At 40.5% G+C, this 20,513-nt stretch overlaps 1 protein-coding gene across 5 annotated transcripts in view; it reads left to right on the top strand.

Moving 5' to 3' along the window:
* The window catches only part of Hook3 (hook microtubule tethering protein 3), a 98,198-nt gene that overhangs the window by 37,016 nt on the left and 40,669 nt on the right, over positions 1 to 20,513 (top strand). For all 5 annotated transcript variants that reach the window (NM_207659.3, XM_006509150.3, XM_006509148.3 and 2 more), the window contains exons 6-13: positions 22 to 89; positions 7,673 to 7,735; positions 8,920 to 9,003; positions 10,183 to 10,346; positions 11,405 to 11,545; positions 12,328 to 12,529; positions 13,934 to 14,044; positions 14,666 to 14,753. In NM_207659.3, the coding sequence (NP_997542.1) occupies positions 22 to 89; positions 7,673 to 7,735; positions 8,920 to 9,003; positions 10,183 to 10,346; positions 11,405 to 11,545; positions 12,328 to 12,529; positions 13,934 to 14,044; positions 14,666 to 14,753 (921 nt within the window). The remainder of the gene's footprint in view (positions 1 to 21; positions 90 to 7,672; positions 7,736 to 8,919; positions 9,004 to 10,182; positions 10,347 to 11,404; positions 11,546 to 12,327; positions 12,530 to 13,933; positions 14,045 to 14,665; positions 14,754 to 20,513) is intronic.

Raw genomic sequence — 20,513 nt, 5'->3', positions numbered from 1 at the left:
CCAGGTTATTCTTGTTTTCAGAGTACATTCAAGCCATTATGATGATGGAGGAATCTGTTCAGCATGTCGTCATGACAGCCATTCAAGAGGTATGTTGATTAGAGCTTTGCACTTAACAGCTTGTAACAAATTAGTGGAGAAAACTAGTTCTCACAAGAGAAATGGCAACCTTAAAAAATTATTTTATTGTCTATACCTATATCCTAATTAAGTTTTTAAGTTCACTGTGTCTGTTGTGTGCATGTTGACTTTATTTATTTCACAAATTCTTAGTTCAAGCCCAAAGTGCACAGCAATTAGGGATACAGTTGTGAAAAGATACCAGAATTCTCCGATAAAGTGTGTATCTCCCTCTTGGAGTCTCAAAGAGGAAAGTGGTTAAGCAAGAATTCATATAGTTTTAAAACTATCATAAAAGGGGAAATGCAGGACCATCTGAAGTAACAGCTTTCATGGGGACATTAAATCAGGCCATCCAGGGGCTGAGACTGAACATGGAAGGATGAGGTGAGGAAAGGGAGATAGGGAGGTGTAAAAATGCTGTAAGAGACCAAGGCAAAAGGAAGGTACGACCTGCTGGCCATGGTGGTGCAGATCTATGATCACAGCACTCAAGAGGTACAGATAAAAGGCTCAGGAGTTCAAGGCCAGTCTAAGTGAGACTGCAGAGAGGGAAGGAAGTCTGGGGAGAGGAAAAAGACCTGCATGGCATTTTATAGCAGCAGCAGTCTGCTGCCTTTTCCACCCAGCTACATCAGGATGAAAACTGTACAGGTTCTCAGCCTTCCTAATGCTGCTAATCTGTGTGTTCAGTAGGTTAGGTGTATTTAGTTTTGGCTTAATGAAACTGGGGGTTGGGTTTACAACCCCACTGTAAGTCTAAAGAACATCAATATCCCAAAGTGGAATTCTGGAATTTCCTGGTAAATAAATGTAGTATCTTACTGTGCTTGTTTGTTTTGTATTTCTATAGTGACTAGTGATTTTGAACATCTTTTTATGCCTTTGTCAGATATTTCTGTTATATCTTTGAGAATAACATCACTTGAAGTTTAGTGATTTGGGGGCCGGTATGTGTATGTATTTGACAAATGATACCAGACATTAAACCCAGATCCTAGAATATGCTCTCCCATATCCCTTGGAGCTACATCCCAGCCCCGAGAGATATCTATTCAGGAGTAAACAAAGATGGTGGCAGCCTTCAGCACCAAGGTGCAGTGCTCTGAGGAGTCTGAAAGACCCTTGGAGGCACAGAAGGATGATATGACAGAACAGGAGTCTACAGAGCCTTCAATAGCTCCAGAATAACTTAGAAAAAGGGCAAGCCTTATGAGAAGATGCTTTTTAAAAGTAGACTCATGAAATTGGAAAGAGAGATGGCCAAGCATCGTTATGAAGAATCTTTCACTACCACTGCTCAGCCAGCAGGCTGCAAGCACAAAGGTTATAGCCAGTGAGCTCTAGGGCTACTGTATCCACAACAGGGAGATGTGTGGTGTCCTGGAGCTCCCACAGAAACAGGTCGGTGCTGAAGAGAGCCAGCCCTAGGCCCACAGGTTGGCTCATCCAGCCCATGCTGCTTCCCCTGCTGGAGACAGAAAGTGTGGAGCAGCCATGCTGCCCATAGGCTACAAGCACAAAGCTCTATCCCAGCAAATGCTGGATGGCAGACAGTGAGGGCAGGAGGTGCCCTGGACACATCATCCTGACCCTGGGCAACAGCAGGGTATCCAAGACAAGTCTCAGCCATAGTCCATTATTTCTGGTACTTCAGAAACCTTGAACCAGACCAGTAGCTTGTTGCAATGAATATTAACATGTAAAGATGTTTGGGCAAAAATATATACTATGCAACACATTGCAGTTTCCAGTGCCACTACAGTGAACCATGACTGAATAAGCCATGGAAAGGTGGGACAGACAGAGAACAGAGCGGTGAAGGTGCAGGAAGAGAGGTAGAACTGGAGATGCCACTTCGGTGTGAGAGACAGCTGAGGTGGCCGAGGAACATGTCCTTGCTGAGTAGGGCCAAGAGGGTGGGTACTGCAGCCTGGAGCTTGTGCATACCCAGCCCCCAAACTCTCAGCCACATAATCACCCTAGTTCTGAGCCACAAAGTTACCCTGGTTCAGGATGTCCAAGACTAAGAACTTTCCGAATTGGTCCTCCTCAAAACCTCTATGGTCTTTGGTGTCCATGGTCTGCTGCCCTAGGCCTTGTTGAAACCTGGGGTTCGTGTGGATGTCTGTGGTCCTACAGGAGCTGGGACTGTGCTGGTGTCCATAGCCCAAGTAACTGTCAAAGATCTGTGGATGTCCTTGGGCCATGCTGCTGCCAAGAGCCATGGCTGGATCTGTGGTCCTGCTGCAGCAGGGAGTGCTCTGCCATACCTCTCTCCGAAAAGTGAAGATCACCGAAGACAGGAGACCAACTAAGTGTTCAAAGCTAACTGTGCAAGCCTCCCCACCCCCACCCCAGATGTGTCCTCCCACGAGTCTTGCCTCAGCAAAATACCACGTGAGTCCCTATCAGCTGACATATCCAGAAACTTCCACCTCACTCTGCCAGTCGACCCAAGTCCGCAGAAGCAACAAGAAACCACCAGAACACCACCAGAAGTTTTTTGGTGCATTTCTTTCTATGAAGTCAAGACAAACGATGGCCAGTAAGGAGTGGCAAGGCATACCAATACCATCCAGCATCGTCCACCGTCTGTTGGGTTATTTTTACCTTCCTTCTTTAACATCATGAATCCTTTCACCTGTGTCTGCTTCAGGAAAGCATCCTTTGAGATAACTGACTTTCCAAAGAAACCAGAAGTTCCCACTTGAGCTACTCAATCGAACAGGGTTTTGGGGAAGCTTGAAATGAACTAAATGAAGAGGACAGAAAGTGGGGGTAGCTTTGGATTGGAAGAATTTCCCATGTGTAGCAATAGAGAAGGGAAAGGTGCTACTGGGTTTGCAGATTTACAAAAATTCTTACCTGGGACTAGAATTTTATGGAATGCTGGGAGTTAATCAGGTTTGGGGGATAGAAAGGACTGGGAGAGGCTGGAGAGCTCAGTGGTTAAGAGCACTGGCTGCTCTTCCACAGGACTTGGATTTCATTCCAGGTACCCACGTGCTGGCTCAGAACTGTAACTGGAGTCCCTTGGGAATCCAGCAGCCTTCTTCCAGCCTCTGTAAGCACCAGAGAGATGCATGTGATGCATGGCCATACATATAGACACTCATATACATCAAATAGTAAATAGTAGGGGGAAGTTGAAAGAATCTAAAGAGAATAAAGAGGTTGCTGGCAGGGAAGCTTTTTTGTGTTTTTTTGTTTTGGGGGTTTTTTTTTTTTGTTTTTATTTTTGTTTTTCTGCTTTCAGACAACTTTGAAGTTTGGTGAAGATTAGAAACATTTACAGTAATACTACTCTTGTTGGTTTGGGTTTTATTATGGTTTGGGGGCTGGGTTTTTGTTGTTGTTGTTTTGTTTTGTTTAGTTTTCCCCATCATAACACTTAACTAGTCAGGATATACAGGCAGAAAATAGGTAGTTGAATTGATCTTTGATTGGGTTGATCTTGAATTGAAATTTTTGCTGCTTAGAAATAATGAGGTCATTAGAATATTAATGGAAGTCAGTTAGAAGCAATAAGTTATGAAATTTAGGTTTATTAGAGAAGGTTATTGGTTAAACAAATGATAGGACTAAGGACCACTCAGGTGGTGGAGCGCTTGTCTGACATGCACAAAAACCTGCATTCTGTCCCTACCACATAAACCAGGCTGGGTGGTATATACATGTCCAAAGTTAGGAAGAAGACACAAAAGATTAGAAGGTAACATGAAAAAACTTGAAGACATCATATTAAGCAAAATAAGTGAAAGACAAATATCACATATTTTATGTTCTATGTGGAAACTAAAAAAATTAGTAGTCTAAGGTCACCCTTGGCTGCAAAATGAATTTAAGGCAAGTTTGGGTACATGAAACCCTATCTCATCCAAAAACAAACAGAACCTGAAAGAAGAGTTGCAGCTGCCTGGAAGGGAGCCAAGGGAGGGAAGGGAGGAGGGCAAGATAGAAGACAGACAGACAGACAGTGTCAGTGCATTATTTATGCATTGTGGAAACAATACAATGAAGCCCATCTGTACAATTAATGTGTCAATAATTGTAATGTGTTGTCTCAATAACAGGAAAGTGGATATGTTAATTAGCTTAATTTAGCCATTCTACAATATGTATACCAAAACATGCTATATACCATAAATAATATAGCCTTTTATTTTTCAAATAAATAAGTTCTTTTTAAAGAAGATAATATTATCTTCAGATCTCTAGGGTTTCTTTTTTTTTTTTTTTTAGTTGTGAGCCTAGCCTTTTTTTAACGGCTGAGCCATCTCTCCAGCCCTCTCTAGGGATTTCAATGTCAGTCTTGTCCATAAGAAACTGTGTCTTAACGGGCGTGGTGGCGCACGCCTTTAATCCCAGCACTCGGGAGGCAGAAGCAGGCGGATTTCTGAGTTCGAGGCCAGCCTGGTGTACAAAATGAGCTCTAGGACAGCCAGGGCTATACAGAGAAACCCTGTTCCAAAAAAACAAAAACAAAAAAAAAAAAAAAACCCTGTGTCTTAACAAAAGGGGGTAGGGGAGACCACATACACACAAACAAGAACGGTGGAGTCCTGATACAAGGAGAGAACGTCCCAAAAGATGGTAGTAACAGAAGAAAGGCAGTTCAACTGTTATCTCTGAAGTCTACGAATAATAAGAGCTGGCAACAGAAGGGAAAGTTCGGTAGCACCTGTCTGGGAGCTGTGCAGCCGAGGAGCAGCTCTGCGTGGAACTGGATTAGAGCCCCGCAGGGAGAGAAAGGTGCAGCTAGGATATGATGGTTAGCTTTTTCTAGAGCATCAGCCCCTCTGTTGTGATAAGGATGAAAATAGGAAAAAAGACCAGACGGTCACTTGCTCCTACCCTTGAATTAGATGTATTCTCTCTGAGTACTCGGTCGGTGATGCCAAGTGTTTGACAGAGATCCAGTTAGTTCTTGGACAATCTGGACTGACCCTTCACTGCCCTCGATGGATGCTCACTGCACTCCTTTTGCTGTCCTTGTGCTTTTTACTGTTAAAGGCCTTTCCCTAAAAGCTAGAGCTCGGATAACAAAAGGCTAGTGGAAATGAGAATGAAATCAAAGAAAGGTCCCCGGGAGAAACAGTTATGCAGAAAATTGAGTGTCTTCTAAGAACTTGTTACTTAAATAAGTATTCAGGTCACTAATGAGTGTTGTTAGTACACATGAGAAACAGGATTTGAGAAGAGTTATTAGGAAAATTTTAGAAACTGACAAGTTGTTATTAAATTGCTAGGTTTTTAATGTTCAACTTTAGAAACAATGAACTTGTATGTGTAGGAAGAGATTTGGATCCTACAGGTTTATGACAAGCCTTGGTGCCTTCCTGAGGCAAAAGTGAGCAGGGTTAGGAACCCTGCTGTTCTTGGTCTTTACAGAATTGTAGTAAAGATAGGGATCGTATTGAAACAAGGGATCAAGACAGGGACAGAGGAAGTCACCCTGGCTCAGTCACCTGCCTGCCTCCTGGACAGACTTGCCAGGTCAGAACTTTTCTGATAGAGCACCCTTGCTGAAGCAAAGGGGCTGAACAATATTTTAAGAATCAAAGAAAAAAGAACGGTGGTCTTATGTCAGATATAAAAGAAATATAGAGGAAGGAAAGGGAGAATTAAATAAGGGTTAAAGGTTGAACTTCTATAGAAAGGTAAGTTTGATATAATAAGTAGTAGGAAATAACTTTGGATCTATTAATCTTAAGCCAAAATGAAACAGAGTCAAATTCAAGTAGAGCTGTCCTGTCTAGCATCTCTGTAACTTCAAAGCTTTACAACACAAGTCTTAAGGAAGAAAATATTGAGTTTAAAGAAAAATATTTTCCCAAAAAAAAAAAAAAAAAAAAAAAACAAAGTGAGTTCCAGGACAGCCAGGGCTATACAGAGAAACCCTGTCTCGAAAAACCAAAAAAAAAAAAAAAAAAAAAAAGAAAAATATTTTCATTATAATGTTAAGTTTTAGTTCTTATAAAGTTGCTGTTTGCTGGCTTTGTTCCTCTCTCAATATTCTTATGTAATCAGGGAAAACATTAGAAGAAGATATATTTTGAAAAGCTGTGTAATCAGTGCATAAAATTTCTGAGGAAATGATCTTATGTATAAATAAAGCCTGAAAGAGACTAAAGTAGTCAGAGTGGAAATAACCAGAGATGTGCTTCCTCTCTGTCCCGGCTCTCATGAGGGGATGACTTCCCCTGTCTGGTCCTTCCTTCCCTTTGCCACTCCTGTATCCACCCTTCTTCAGACCTGCCCTCAGCCGAGGCTGGTCCCCTGCAGTCTGTCACAAATTGCATCATTTGCTGTATTTGCCTTTTTTACTTGGACTCCTCTGGGTCCTGCCTAGTATACTTACCTAATTCCCACATAATTCAAAATTTTCAAATTGATTGTTTCTTGTGACCGAAAAGCTTTTATTATGTTATTTGGAATTTTTCTTCTACATGGGTACTACTTTTTATTACTCAAGAGGTGTCTTATAAATTTTAATATTCTCAGTAGTGTGATGGCTGAAATCGAAAGATCTCTCAATGTAGCATCTTCATATTTCTAACCATCCTTCCCTCTGTCCTCCGCACAGAACATAAGCACTGCGGCATTTGAGTCCGCTCTGCACTGCTTTTATGACTAGAATTCTGTGCCTTGCTTCCCAACCTCTCTCACTCTGTGAGTCTAAGATACATGGGGAGGGCACACACACTTGTCATTAATTTGGGGTAACACTGATGTGCATGTTTGTTCCTTATTAAAAGTTAACACACAAGGTAATGGGTTTTGTTATGTCATTTTTCAAAAAAGGAATTTCATTTTCCGTTTACTGCTGCTGCTGCTGGAATTCTGTTGTGGCCCTGGGTCTTGCACATGCTCAGCAAGCACCCTGCCACTGAGAGACTTCTGTCCTTCTATCTCTCAGTCCTGGCCTTTGATGGTTTATACATGCACACAGTTTGGTCCTTTTAGCAGCCCACTCCCCATTGTTCTTTCTCATTCTCCTCCCACTGAACTCCTTCCCAACAAATCCTGGGCCTTTTTAAATAACTTTTTGTGTGAGTTGTGTTGCTGCAGCTGTTTTGTGATCCACTGTGTTTAACTAGGATTGCTTGCAGAGCACGGGCAGCTCAGCAGTGACACACCGTGACGAAAGTGACTCCCCTTACACAGTTATAATCTAGAATGAAAGAAGTGCTTGCTGTTGCTCTTACTTCTGAAAAGTCACTGCCTTTAAATGTCCAGCCACTCTCTTAACATAATGATAAGAAGAAAATATCCAAGAGGAAAAAAGTTTTTAAAAAATATGTTATGTTTGACTCTTATAGCTGGGGCTCTCATTGAAAATGAGTGCCAAAATTGAGATGTCTGATTTTAAGTGTAGACATTGCTTGGAGTGAAAATCGGTCAGAAAAATTAATTACAGAAAATCGTTGCTTGCTTTTATGCTTTATTTGTTGTTGTTGTTTTAGTCATTTCTGAGTGCTTATACTTTTTGTATTACCTAGACTATAGTTTTGCCTCTCTGTTGTAATCATTTAAATCTTAATTTCAGCTAATGAGTAAAGAGTCTCCTGTCTCTGCTGGACATGATGCCTATGTTGATCTTGATCGCCAGGTATGTAGTTATCTTTACTCATGCATTGATTGACACAGGTAAATTTCAGATATCAGTGAGAAAATGCAGTTGAAATTGCTAATGGGATACATTGATTAAAAATGTTTATATTTTGCCTAAATTTAAGAACTTGAGCTAATTTGTTAACTGATATTACACATTATAGTTAAGCTTGAACTTTGTATTAAAAGTAGTACTGCATGGGCCAGTGAGGTGTCTCAGGAGGCAAGGGTGCTTACTGGCAAGATTGATAAACTGAGTTTACTCCTCAGGAACCATTGGTAAAAGGAAAGAGCACAGCACATCAAATTGTCCTTGACTTCTACATGCATTTATGTGTGCGCACACACAGACAGACAGACAGACCGAATGAGTTAATGTGGTACTAAAAAAAATATGGTAGTATTGCATTGCCCACTTTAAAACAAATTTATTTAATTTACAGTAATCCCTGTTCTCTAGTCATGAATTTCTTCTGTTCTATAACTTTCTGTATAGGCCAGGCTGGCCTCAAACTCACAGAGGTCAACCTGACTCTGACTCCAGAGCACTGGGATTAAAGGAGTGTGCAGCCACACGTGGCTGGGAACAGCTGCATTGAAAAGGAACTTTGCAATGTATTTTTAAGAATTAAATACTGTTACAGTGGTTTGTAGCTTCCATTATCTACATGGGCAGAAATCTTTGTGTCTTTTGCTTTCTCTTAATTTGGGCTCATGATTTTAAATGTTATATAAGAAAGTCTTTGGACATGATATAATTTCAATCCAAACCATAATTTGCCTTTCTCTTTGTGGTATTGTTTCTTTGCTGTTGTTGGTAATTTATGTTTTTGTATATTTATTAAACAGAGGTTTATATATATATGAAATAAAGAGACAAATTTTATTTTAATCGGTGTTTTTACAATTTGCTAACTTAGACTTTATTAAGGGAATATGAGTTTGAGACCAGTATGGTAAATGTAGGAAATTTCATCCTAATTACTGCTAAATAGCGAGACTCTGTCTCAACAAAAAGCTGCCCCCCCCCAAAGTGCTTATTTTCAGTTTTTACCAGGAATGTTCTTAATTTCCTTTACATTACCTCCCAAGAAATAAAAAATTTTAATTCTGTGTTACACCTCTGTAAGTCTTCATTTTTGTATTGAAATATTTCTTGTGCTTACTTTTCTTTCTAACTAGTTGAAGAAAACTACCGAAGAACTAAATGAAGCTTTGTCAGCAAAGGAGGAAATTGCTCAAAGATGCCATGAATTGGATATGCAGGTAAGAGCTCCTCTGTGCTGTGTCCCACCACAAATACGATCACGTGATTCAGTCTCACTACATGTGACCCTAATTACAAAGAGAGAGAGCAGAGCAAATAGGGTTCTGATTTAGAGGAGTGTGCTCTCTGTAATTTAACTAAACTCATTCATTATAAATGAACATTACAAATATAGAAGCAAAAAAAAAAAAAAAAGAAGGAATATCAATGCTTGAGTCTTCATTTGTGCCAGGAAGCTTGCTTTCCTACTTTGGGCAGTGGTGCGAGTCCTCCTAGTCTACGTGTGCTGCTGGGCACTGGGTGCTTTACCTGTGCCTGCAGCAGCTAGAGGAACAAGCTGAGGTTCCTGCTGCTCTGTCACTGCTCACCTTGTGCGTGTGTGTGTGTGTGTGAGGCGGGGTCTCTCAACAGACTCAGCCCGCAGTTTTGGCTAGGCTGGCTGGTCAGCAAGCTCCAGGATCTATCTTCACAGCCCCTTAGCACTGGAGCTGTAAGCACGCATGCCTGTCTGGCTTTCTCTGTGGGTTCTGCAGACCAGTGTCTTACACGGTGTTTTGTTTTGTTTTGTTTTGTTTTGTTTTGTTTTGTTTTGTTTTGTTTTGTTTTAAGAATTTTGCATTCTTATCACAGTATCTGAGACTTTGTGTGTTCATCCTTGCCAATATCTTTTTAAATTTATCCATTGTCATGAGACTTGCTAATTTTGTGGCTTGAATTTGCATTTACTCGGTGACTATTGATTATTGTCTTTCCATGTGCTTATTTACCGTCCTTGATGAAGTCTCTTTTCAAATAGGAAGTAAATCCATCTATGGTGGCCTACACCAGTAATCCCGGCTTCCCCGGAGGTTTATGCAGGAGGATCACTGGAGCCCCACAATTTGAAGTACCTGAACAATGTAGCAAGACCCTTTCTCAAAATTAATTTTTAAAATTCTCACTCTTAGATATTGCCTTGCATGCATAACATTCAAAATAATGTAGATGTTTTCAGTAGAGTGGTTGCTAATGTGAGGTGGCACTGAGCAGTCAGAGGCAGGCAGGTCTGCTAGCAGCCAGAGGCCAGCCATGTCTGCAGAGTGAGTTCTAGGCCAGCCAGGGATGCTCAAAAGTAGGCAAACTCGTAATGGTGATTCACAAGAGTTTGAGTTGGATAACCACAGTCCTAATTCCAACAGGTTGCAGCACTGCAAGAGGAGAAAAGTAGTTTATTGGCAGAAAATCAGATACTAATGGAACGACTCAATCAATCTGATTCTATAGAAGATCCCAATAGCCCAGCAGGAAGAAGACATTTGCAACTTCAGACTCAGTTAGAACAGCTGCAAGAAGAAACATTCAGGTAAAAGGCCACTCCTTACAACCTAGTTTTAAAATTTCAAAGCTAAAAATAAAGGGTGCCAGGATGGCTCAGACAGCAAAGGTGCTTGCCACCAAGCCTAACTACCTGTGTTCAGTCCCCAGAACCTTCATGGTAAAAGAAGGGATCCAACTCCAGCAGATATTAGCTAACTCTGACGCACACAGATAGACTTTTATAGGACTTGTGGGTAACTACAGACCCAAGTGGCTGTGTAATAAAACAACATCTTCTCACACGTCATGAAATATCTCCACATCTAGGAAATTCCATCAAAGCTATGTATATAAAACTAAAGACCTAGGGGACCAAAACCCTCTTTTGGCCTCTACAGGCACCAGGCACACAAGTGATACACAGACATGCATGCAGGCAAAGCACCCATACTCATAAAGTTATTTTTTTTAATTAAAAAAATAAAAGGTGAAATTGACACCGACCTCCCAATTTTAAATAATTTTGAGTAAAACAGATTACTCCAGAAGATAAGGTTGGGTTCAGTTTCAGCATTTTGTCACCAACATGGGTTCCAGAGGAAGTAAAAAACTTAAGTGTTACATTTTAAACCATTAAAAATACTGTCAGGAAGTGGAGAGTTAAAAGACAATAATGTCAAATATTTACCAAAAGCAAAAACTATAAAGTCAAAAATTCAATTGAATTATATAAAATTTACAACTCTTTATTAAATACTTATACAAGAAAAATTGAAAGTAAGTAGTCTACATGAAATACATTGGACAGTAGACAGGAGGGCCTTGTAACTCCAAGGAAGGTTGGTGTTTGGTTTTGTGGGTCTAAATACAGCTTTTCTTCATATATATTCTTGTTAAAAATTTGGAAACCTTTGCTCTTTTCTCCTGCTGTGAGAACTTTGTGCATCGATTAAACCTGTTTTCACGGCAGGTAGGACTTGGGTAGAGTTTATGCTTACAGAAGTGAGATACATGCTCAGGAGGAATGGAATTTGTTTTCTTTTCTCCCTAAGGAAAATTATGAGACACTTAATAGTGCTTTTTATCTATTTTGTTTGGCTGCAGACTAGAAGCAGCCAAAGACGATTATCGAATCCGCTGTGAGGAGTTAGAAAAGGAAATCTCTGAGCTTCGGCAGCAGAACGATGAGCTGACCACTTTGGCAGACGAAGCTCAGTCTCTAAAGGATGAAATAGACGTTCTCAGGTAAAGAGTCGCCCTTCGCTGCAATGTTGGATTCCCTGCCACCCCCAGCCTCCCAGACACACACAGATGCAAACACACAATGCTCCATCTCAGAGGTTACAGACGCTGGCATCTCTGAGCACACAGACATGTTTAAAAAGAAAGTGTAAATGAGTATCTAAATGGCTTTATAAGCACTTAAATTAATAGGGAAATAAGTATCAAATAAATGTTAGATTCCCATGGCAGTCACTCCACTGCTGTCTGCACTGGCTCTTCCTTCTTGCTACTCTTCTTTAACTGTGAGCCCTCCTAGCCCTTGGTCTGTGTCATAAAGACTGACTTCATTTCTTTGCTGGCAGTTTTCTCCTTCCTTTCCCGTGTTCTCCGTGTAGGTACTCACTGTTCACCATTCTTTCACAATCTCGTCCTCGTGGGAGCCCTTTTTGTTTAAGAACACTACAGTGTGCAGAGAAACGCACATGCTGTGAATTAGTCCCTTTTCCCGTTAGGGATGTTTTCTCTTACCTCCGGGCTGCTACTCACTAGTCCATAGCCCTGTCTCCCATTTCTCTCGGAGCTGTTAATTTATATTTTTATAATTCTTTTCATCTGTCTGCTACCCACCACACCCAATTGCTTAGACTCACTAGATGGCCTTGCGTCGTCCTCCTGAGGAGGAAGCCATGTATGTTTAAGGAATTTAATGTGTGTTAAGTCCTGGTATCGTCTACTATTTTAACATTGTCTGAAACAGCTCTACAGCTGTGGGCATGCTTCTGACTGAGTTCCCGTCGTTTTAGACACTCTTCTGATAAAGTATCTAAACTAGAAGGCCAAGTCGAATCTTATAAGAAGAAGCTGGAAGACCTTGGAGATTTGAGGCGGCAGGTTAAGCTCTTGGAAGAAAAGAATACGATGTACATGCAGAACACTGTCAGTCTGGAGGAAGAGTTAAGAAAAGCTAATGCCGCCCGGGGACAGCTTGAGACATACAAGAGACAAGTAAGAGAACAGAAGCAGAATTCTTCTTAGTGCTGCCTGGCAAGGGCTGTGTCGCAATGCATGACTTTTTAAACTAGCAATCATGTGCAGGCCTTTCAGTCAAATCGAGTGAATACTCTACCAAGTTTTGTTTTTGTGATTTGCCTTAGTCACTGTAAAGAGACACTATGACCAAGGCAGCTAACAAAAGAGAACATTTCATTGGGGGATTGCTTGCAGTTTCAGAGGCTGAGTCCATGGAGCATGGTGACACACACACACACACACACACACACACACACACACACACACACACGGGCAGACATGAGACGTGATGGTTCTGGAGAAGGAACTGAGAGCTCTGCAACCTGACCTGCAGGCAGCAGGAAGAGAGAGTGACACTGGGCCTGGCTTGAGCTTCTAGAACCTCAAAGCCCACCAGTGACACACTTCCTCCTACAGATTCACACCTCCTAATACTTGTGGTTTCTTCAGAAGTTCTCCTTGATGACCAAGCATTCAAATACATGTGCTGTGGAGGACATTGTTATCCCACTACCATATGATGCTTAGCTGTTTTTATATTTATTTCAGATTTATTACATTTTATTTACTGGTTGCAGGGGGCATAGGTGTGCCTCAGCATGCATATGGAGGTCATAGGACAACCTGCAGGAATCTGTTCCCTCCTGTCCCCTGAGACACTATCACATGTATCCCTGGTGTGTCTGGAACTTAAGAGATCTGCTGACTGCTGCCTCTTAAGTGCTAGGGTTAAAAGTCCTAGCACTTTCTAACAGCCCATACCCAGACTGCTTGGTATTTTCTCCTTGTTCTTCCTTTTCACAGCCAGGCTTTTTTTAAATAAACTCTTCATTCCTGTTAAACTCAAAGCTCTTGGTTCCTCTTGTTGGTACCTCTCATTACCCACAGCATATGCATGCATCTCCCACTGTCATTTTAGCCCCTTCTAAGATGGGCTGTGTAACTGAGTTTTACCATCACTGGTATTTCTTCCTATCTTCCTGTCCATCTCGTTCTTGCAAGGAATGAAAGCCCCTATAGATTCTCTGATAATTATTACCATTTTCTAGATGACTCTAGGAGCCTGTCTTACCTAGACAGGCTTTATTTCCTACTTCTCTCCCTTTTGTTAGAGTGATGAATTATATAAACTTATTCAAGTATGGTGAGGATAGGATCTTCATATACCTGTAGACGAGATTGATGTATTTTCTGAAATCTGTTTTGTTTACATTGGAGGGGGTATGCTGGGTGTTGAGCATATGAGGCCTTTGTACACACTAATAAGCATATACTCTATTGTTAAGCTACATTCCACCACCTTGATCACAATTTCTAATGTTTCAAGTTATAGAAATTATAAAAATTGAAATTATATGTCATTTTTATATTTTGTATCAGGTTGTAGAGCTGCAAAATAGATTATCTGACGAATCAAAGAAAGCAGATAAGTTAGATTTTGAATATAAGCGGCTAAAAGAAAAAGTTGATGGTCTTCAGAAAGAAAAAGATGTAAGTATGTAATAGGCATTCTGTTTCTCAGAGTGCAGAAATTAAGGCTGGAATATACCTCATTTCTGACTACATTAATTCCTTTTCAAATCAACTTTTCTACTTTAAAGTCACAGTTCCCTCTTTTTCCCAGAAATAAAGATTCAAGGAACAGTTTTAGTTCAGTTCTCATTTGTTTAATATACACATATTTTTTTATCATTGCCCCTTACATCTTTTTCCTCTGCCTTTCATGTGTGTAGCTCTTCTGTTTCCCGTGTAATTCCCGTGGAGGATACTGTTCTGCCACTACTTAGCATAGTTTGCTTTTTAGTCTGAGTATTTAGTCTTCATCCTGAATCTTTGTTTAATGAAAAGAAAGGTAAGAAAATAGTAAAGGACAAACTAGCTAGCTTTGTGTCTCATGCTTAAGCATGAGTAAGGTGTTGCCTTGCAGTAAGATATCTGGCATTGTGGAAATAGAAAATAAAAAGACAAGCATTTTCATGTTTCTACTCACATAATCTCTCCATAAAAGATCGAAACCAGAAGTAAGCCTGTGTTCATTACTGTTAATCTTCTTCCTGGATAAAGCCTGCTTAGTAAACTGGCAGCGCTCATCTTTGTTTTCTATTCCTTTAGAGGTTAAGAACGGAAAGAGATTCTCTGAAGGAAACCATTGAAGAGTTGCGTTGTGTGCAGGCTCAGGAGGGGCAGCTCACCACTCAAGGTAAAAGTCTTTTTTTTTTTTTTTTTTTTTTGGTTTTTTGAGACAGGGTTTCTCTGTGTAGCCCTGGCTGTCCTGGAACTCACTCTGTAGACCAGGCTGGCCTCGAACTCAGAATTCCGCATGCCTCTGCCTCCCGAGTGCTGGGATTAAAGGCGTGCGCCACTATGCCCGGCTGATAAAAGTCTTTATAACCAACCCAAGGAGACAAGTCCTGTCTTCAGTGACATGTTGAATTCATGTTGAGATGATTCTGAGAACAGACGAAAGTGAAAATTTGACAAAGCAAAATAAATTAAGTTTTTGAACTGCTCACCAAGATCTTAGCCGGCTGTGCTTGGGGGACTGAGTTCACTTAGCATCTTTAACCCAATTATGTAATCTCTTGAGTTTTACAAGTCAAAATCATCTGTGAACCTGGATACTGTCATTCTCAAAACTCTGCGTGGCTTCTTTTAAAGTTTATCAACCTTGCCAAGTCAGTGATTTCTGCAAAAAGTAGAATGGATTTTGAATCATGAAGACACTTACCCCTGGGGTTGGCAAGGCTTGGCTACAAGCACTGGATGCCCCTCATAACTGGGTTTCACATAACTAAACCCCAGTCCCAGGAGATCCACAGTCGCCTTCTGGCTTCTGCAGCACTGTAGACACATGGTGCACTTAACATATGGGAAAGCAAAACACTCATACACATAAATTAAAAATAAGTCTTTAGGAAAAAGATTGACAAATTCTTAAAATGTTTAAGGAAAAAAATATACACATATGACTTCTTTGTCACGGGAAGAGAGTAGTGCTTAGCTCACAGTGTGCCCTCTGCCACCCTTAGTCAGCACAGTAGGCAACTAACTAGTAATGGCTAGGACAAGTTTCACACTTAACCCAGCCCTTGTTAGTTACCAGAAACAGCTTTCTGACTAGCCTTGGTCTCCCTCCTTACTTCTGTTAAGAACTTCATTTATCTCTTTCATACACCCTCAGTCCCCTCTCCATGACGTCACTTCCTAGTGTACCTCGTTTGACTATCAGCTGCTGTGGAACTGCTGCCAGACCGTTGGCTTTGCTTGTCCTCCTGACCTGTCTCCAGACCCGACCTGGTGTACAGCCCTGCTTCAGACAGCCCACGTTCTCCCAGGCTACATTAAGATGACTGATATTCGAGGGGAGAGAAGCATGCTCCCTCATATAATGCACATACTTGTACGGTGTGTGTGTGTGTGTGTGTGTGTGTGTGTGTGTGTGTGTGTAATAGAGAATGCTGGTTATCTTCATTTCCCAATGTAGTCACTTCCTCTTTGTATCCCTGAAGTTCTTTCTCTTTTCCCCATGAGCTCTACATTAGGTTTTTTCAGAGTTTTCATAATCTAACCTGAACCTTACCCCATTGCTCAGTCTCTAATAAACTCCCATGTTTATTCTTTTACTATATAAAAATCCACGTGGTTCAATGTTTTTTGTGTAGTTTTTCTTCTAGAAATGATTAAGGAAAAGTTTCTAACAGTAAAATTGAAGAACAACCTGAATGTTTAGCAGTGTTAACTGACATTTTCATTCATCACTAAACTGTAAGTTACTAAAGAGTAGGAACGTTTTGTGTTTACCTGGCGTGAAGGAAAGTGAATGTGCTGGGTGTGGTGGTGCACACCTTTAATCCCAGCACTCAGGGCCGAGGCTGGTGGATCTCTGAGTTCAAAACCAGTCTGATCTACATGGTGAGATCCAGACTAGCCAGAGCATCACAATGAGACCTAGTCTCAAAAAGTAAAAAAATATGGGAGTGTTCTAATGGGTTTCATTATAGCATTATATACAAATACTTTGTATTTAGATCATTTCCACCCGTTGCCTCTTAAGGCCCCTCATACTCTTGCCAACCACCAGCATTTGATGTCATTTATTTTCTTAACAATAGGCAGTCTGATATCAATGAATAGATTGAATCTCAGAGTAATTTTGATTTGCATTTTTGATGCCTAATGATGTTAAACACTTTTTAAAATATTTACTGGTCATTTTGGTTGGTTGGTTGGTTGGTTGGTTTTGGTTTTTTTCTTTGTTTTGATTTTGGTTTTGAGAATTCTCTGTTTAATTCGCTAGTCAGTTTTTTAAGTTAGGTTGTCTGTTTTCTTGACTGTTAGTCTTTTTATATACTTTATATATTCTTTCTGCTTTTACTTTTTAATTCTTTGTGAGTTTCCCATGCACCCCACTCATCTCCTTGTTCCTCATGTCCACCCTTTGCCCTTGTAGCTGGCAAAGAGTTTCTCCTGATCTGTTGACATCTCGGCTCAGTAACTGTTTTCTCTGTTATAGAAAAGTCGCAGCCCTATTTTCCAACCATAGGTCTTATAACCTGAGTAACTGCAGAAATTTTTTACTTAAGCTTGTGTTTTCTAGAGTCTGTATTCTAGTTTATTATTCAATATAATTCTTCAATGTTCCACAGTTGGCATCATAGAAGTTTTTCACTTCCTAGGTTATGTTTATTGCAAGGTGCTTTTTGTTTGCTTCTTTGCTTGTTTTAAGGGTAATGTGAATGGAATTGTTTCCCTGATTTTTCCCCTCAGTGTATGTATTATTGGTATATAGGAATGCTACACATTTTTGTGTATTAATTTTGTTATCTTTCCATGATGCTGAAAGTCTGTGAGTTTTCTGGTGGAGACTTTTAGGTCTGTTGTTGTTATTGATGATGGTGGTGGTGATGGTGTTCTTTGGGTTTTGGGGAGCAGTGAATTTGTTTTGTTTTGTTTCTCTGTTTAACAGTTTTGGCTGTGCTGGCCTGGAACTCACAGAGATCCACCAACCTCTGCCTCCCGAGTACTGGGAATAAATGCGTGTGCTGAGGTCTGTTCTTATGTAGAGTACTATCATCTACAAATATGGATCTTAGACTTGCCCTTTTTCTATGTGTATCCCTTTATTTATCTCCTTTGAGTCTGGCTGTACTAGCTAAGACTTGCAGTAGGGTTCCGAATAGGAGTTGGAAAGGTGCACACCCTGCCTGCTTAGAACTTTACTGTAGAACTCCTTCAGGAATAGACATATTGCTCATTGTCAGCCACATTAACAAACGAAAGGGAAATAGTTTCAGTTTGTACGGAAAAGGCATCTGACAAAGTCTAACATGTACTCCTAATTTTAAAAACTCAGTATACCAGAAGTAAAAAAAAGTTTCCTCCACACAATAAAGAAACATTTAGAAAACCTCAGTGGTGAAAGAATGAAAGTTTTTCTTCCAAGACTAGGTGCCACGGACTGGGCTCATTGGGCCCTCCTCAATCCATGCAAATCAAGGTCTCGGACAGATGGGCATAGAGTTGGTGGGCGTGGGGGTGACAAACAGACTGGACAGGAGAGACTATGTTGAATCTGAGTGTAATTTGTCAAATCGAGCATCAAACTTTTTATACAGAAGAATAACAAGAAACCATGTGACATATCCGCAGAGTTACAGTGACACAAAACATAAGGAATGTATACATCAAAAGATGGCGGGAGGGGGCTGGTGAGATGGCTCAGTGGTTAAGAGCGCCAACTGCTCTTCCGAAGGTCCCGAGTTCAAATCCCAGCAACCACATGGTGGCACACAACCATCCCTAATGAAATCTGATGCCCTTTTCTGGAGTATCTGAGGAGAGCTACAGTGTACTTACATATAGTAAATAAATAAATCTTTAAAAAAAAAAAAAAAAAAGATGGCGGGAACCAGGCTGCTGTTTACCACTAAGAAGGGAGCCAGGTGTAATGCTAGTCTATTGTTAAGCCCACCACCAGGGGTTCTTAGTAAATGCCTGATTATGCTGTTTCTTTGGGCCTAGTGAAGAAACCTGTCTCAGGGGGATTCCCTAACTCTTACATTTTAAACCCACCTATTTGCTCGGCCATTGTGTATTCCCTTGTTTGGGTTAGACTTGGCTACTGTCCTAAGTCCTAAGTAATCACTCTGCAGACTAGCCCTGAGCTATTCTAGCTCTGTTCTTTGTAATGCCTAATTAGTTTCACCTTCTCTGCTAGAAGTAAATTTGAATGTTACTGAATAGGTAACCTTCTCACAGAATTCCTACTGAATTCCAAGCTCATTGGCTTCAAGGGTTTTCTAGGACGTTGGAACACTGGTGGAGGCTTACCTATGTTAAAATTCAATCTTTAAAGGCACTTATAATAAAATAATACTGAAAGAGAGCATACACCATACTAACGTGGGGATAGGGTTTGAGTATATGGGTTATGAGAATGCCAAGGTTCCAGGAGGCTGAGTTTCCTCGAAACTCTGCCTCATGACTGCTTCCAGGCCTTTTGACCTTGACAGGCAGACTTCACTGGAGTGGGCATAGCAACTAGGAAGAAAATGAAGTGCCATCACCACTTTTCTTCAGGGTAATATTAGCATTTCTAGCCAGACCACTTAGGAAAAAAGGGAACAGGCAGCAAGGAGAAAATAGATTGCCTACTGTGTATTCAAATGCAGAAGAATGAAATTGACCCAAAGGACTAAGTATAAAACCTCACCGGGTAGGCAGACATTCTGATCACATTTAGTTTGACAGTGATCCCCTGAAATTGGTGCCAAAAGCATGCACAACAAAAGATGATTGAATGGGACTTTATTAATGTTGAAATTCTTAATGCACCAAAAATCACCTTCAACTGAGTAGAGGTAATCTACATAATGGAAGAAAGTATTTTCAAATATTTGATTTAATATCCAGGGGCTGAGAAGGTAGCTCAGTGGTTAAAGTGCTTGCTATGGAAGTATGAGGACCTGAGTGTGAGCTTGATACTCAGTGAGAAATCCTATCTCAAAATATAAAGTAGTGAGCTAGAAAGATGGCTCAGTGGTTAAGAGTACTGCCTGCTCTTCCAGAGGACCTGGGTTTGATTCCCTTCAAGCACGGGGTGGCTCCCAACCATCTGTAACTCAAGTTCCAGAGAATCCAAGGCAAACAAAAAATATACCAGGCAGTGGTGGCACATGATTTAATCCAAGCCTGAGAGAGGCAGAGGAGGCAGATCTGAGTTAGAGGCCAGCTTGGCCTGCAGAGCAAGTTCTAGGACAGCCAGTGTCAAACTAAGAAACCCTGTCTTGAAAAACCAAGCAAACAAAAAAGCAACTAGAAGAGCAATGCCCTCTTCTGGCCACTTCAGGTGCCTAGAACACATGTACATATATAGAAACATATATACACAAATATATGGAAAGTGCAGGTGATTGAAGAAGACAATTGAGGTCAGTTCTGACTTCTGCATATGATCTCAGACATATACATGAACACGGGATATATATACACAGAGACTACACAGAATAACTGAAGAATTTGAAAATTGAATAATTATAAAAAAAATAAAACCCATTTCACATATGAACAAAGGAGTTAAATAGAAGGAACTATATATCTCCAAAGAAGATTAACAGATGGCCAAAACCCACAAGAATTAGTGATATCGTTGGTCACTAGAAAAAGACAGATCAATTCATTACACAAACTTGTGAGGCCAGTGCTCCTCCCACTACCACCATGACTGCAAACAAAGGAAAATAAACGTTGATTGGAATTGGTTGGGAGAAGTTGAAACCATTATGCATTACAGGCAGGATGGGGCAATGTTATAGAAATAAGTTTGAAATGTTTTAAACATAAAGTTTACATGTGATTCACTAGTTCCTCTTCTAAGTACATTAATAAAAGGACTGAAAGTGGATACAATCAGATAATTGTGCACATATATATGCACATAGCATTATTCACAATTACTACT

The sequence above is a fragment of the Mus musculus genome, chromosome 8, assembly GCF_000001635.26.
Source record: "Mus musculus strain C57BL/6J chromosome 8, GRCm38.p6 C57BL/6J".
Taxonomy (NCBI): domain Eukaryota; kingdom Metazoa; phylum Chordata; class Mammalia; order Rodentia; family Muridae; genus Mus; species Mus musculus.
The sequence above is the reverse complement of the archived record's forward strand: the minus strand, read 5'-3'. Positions and strand labels throughout refer to the sequence as shown.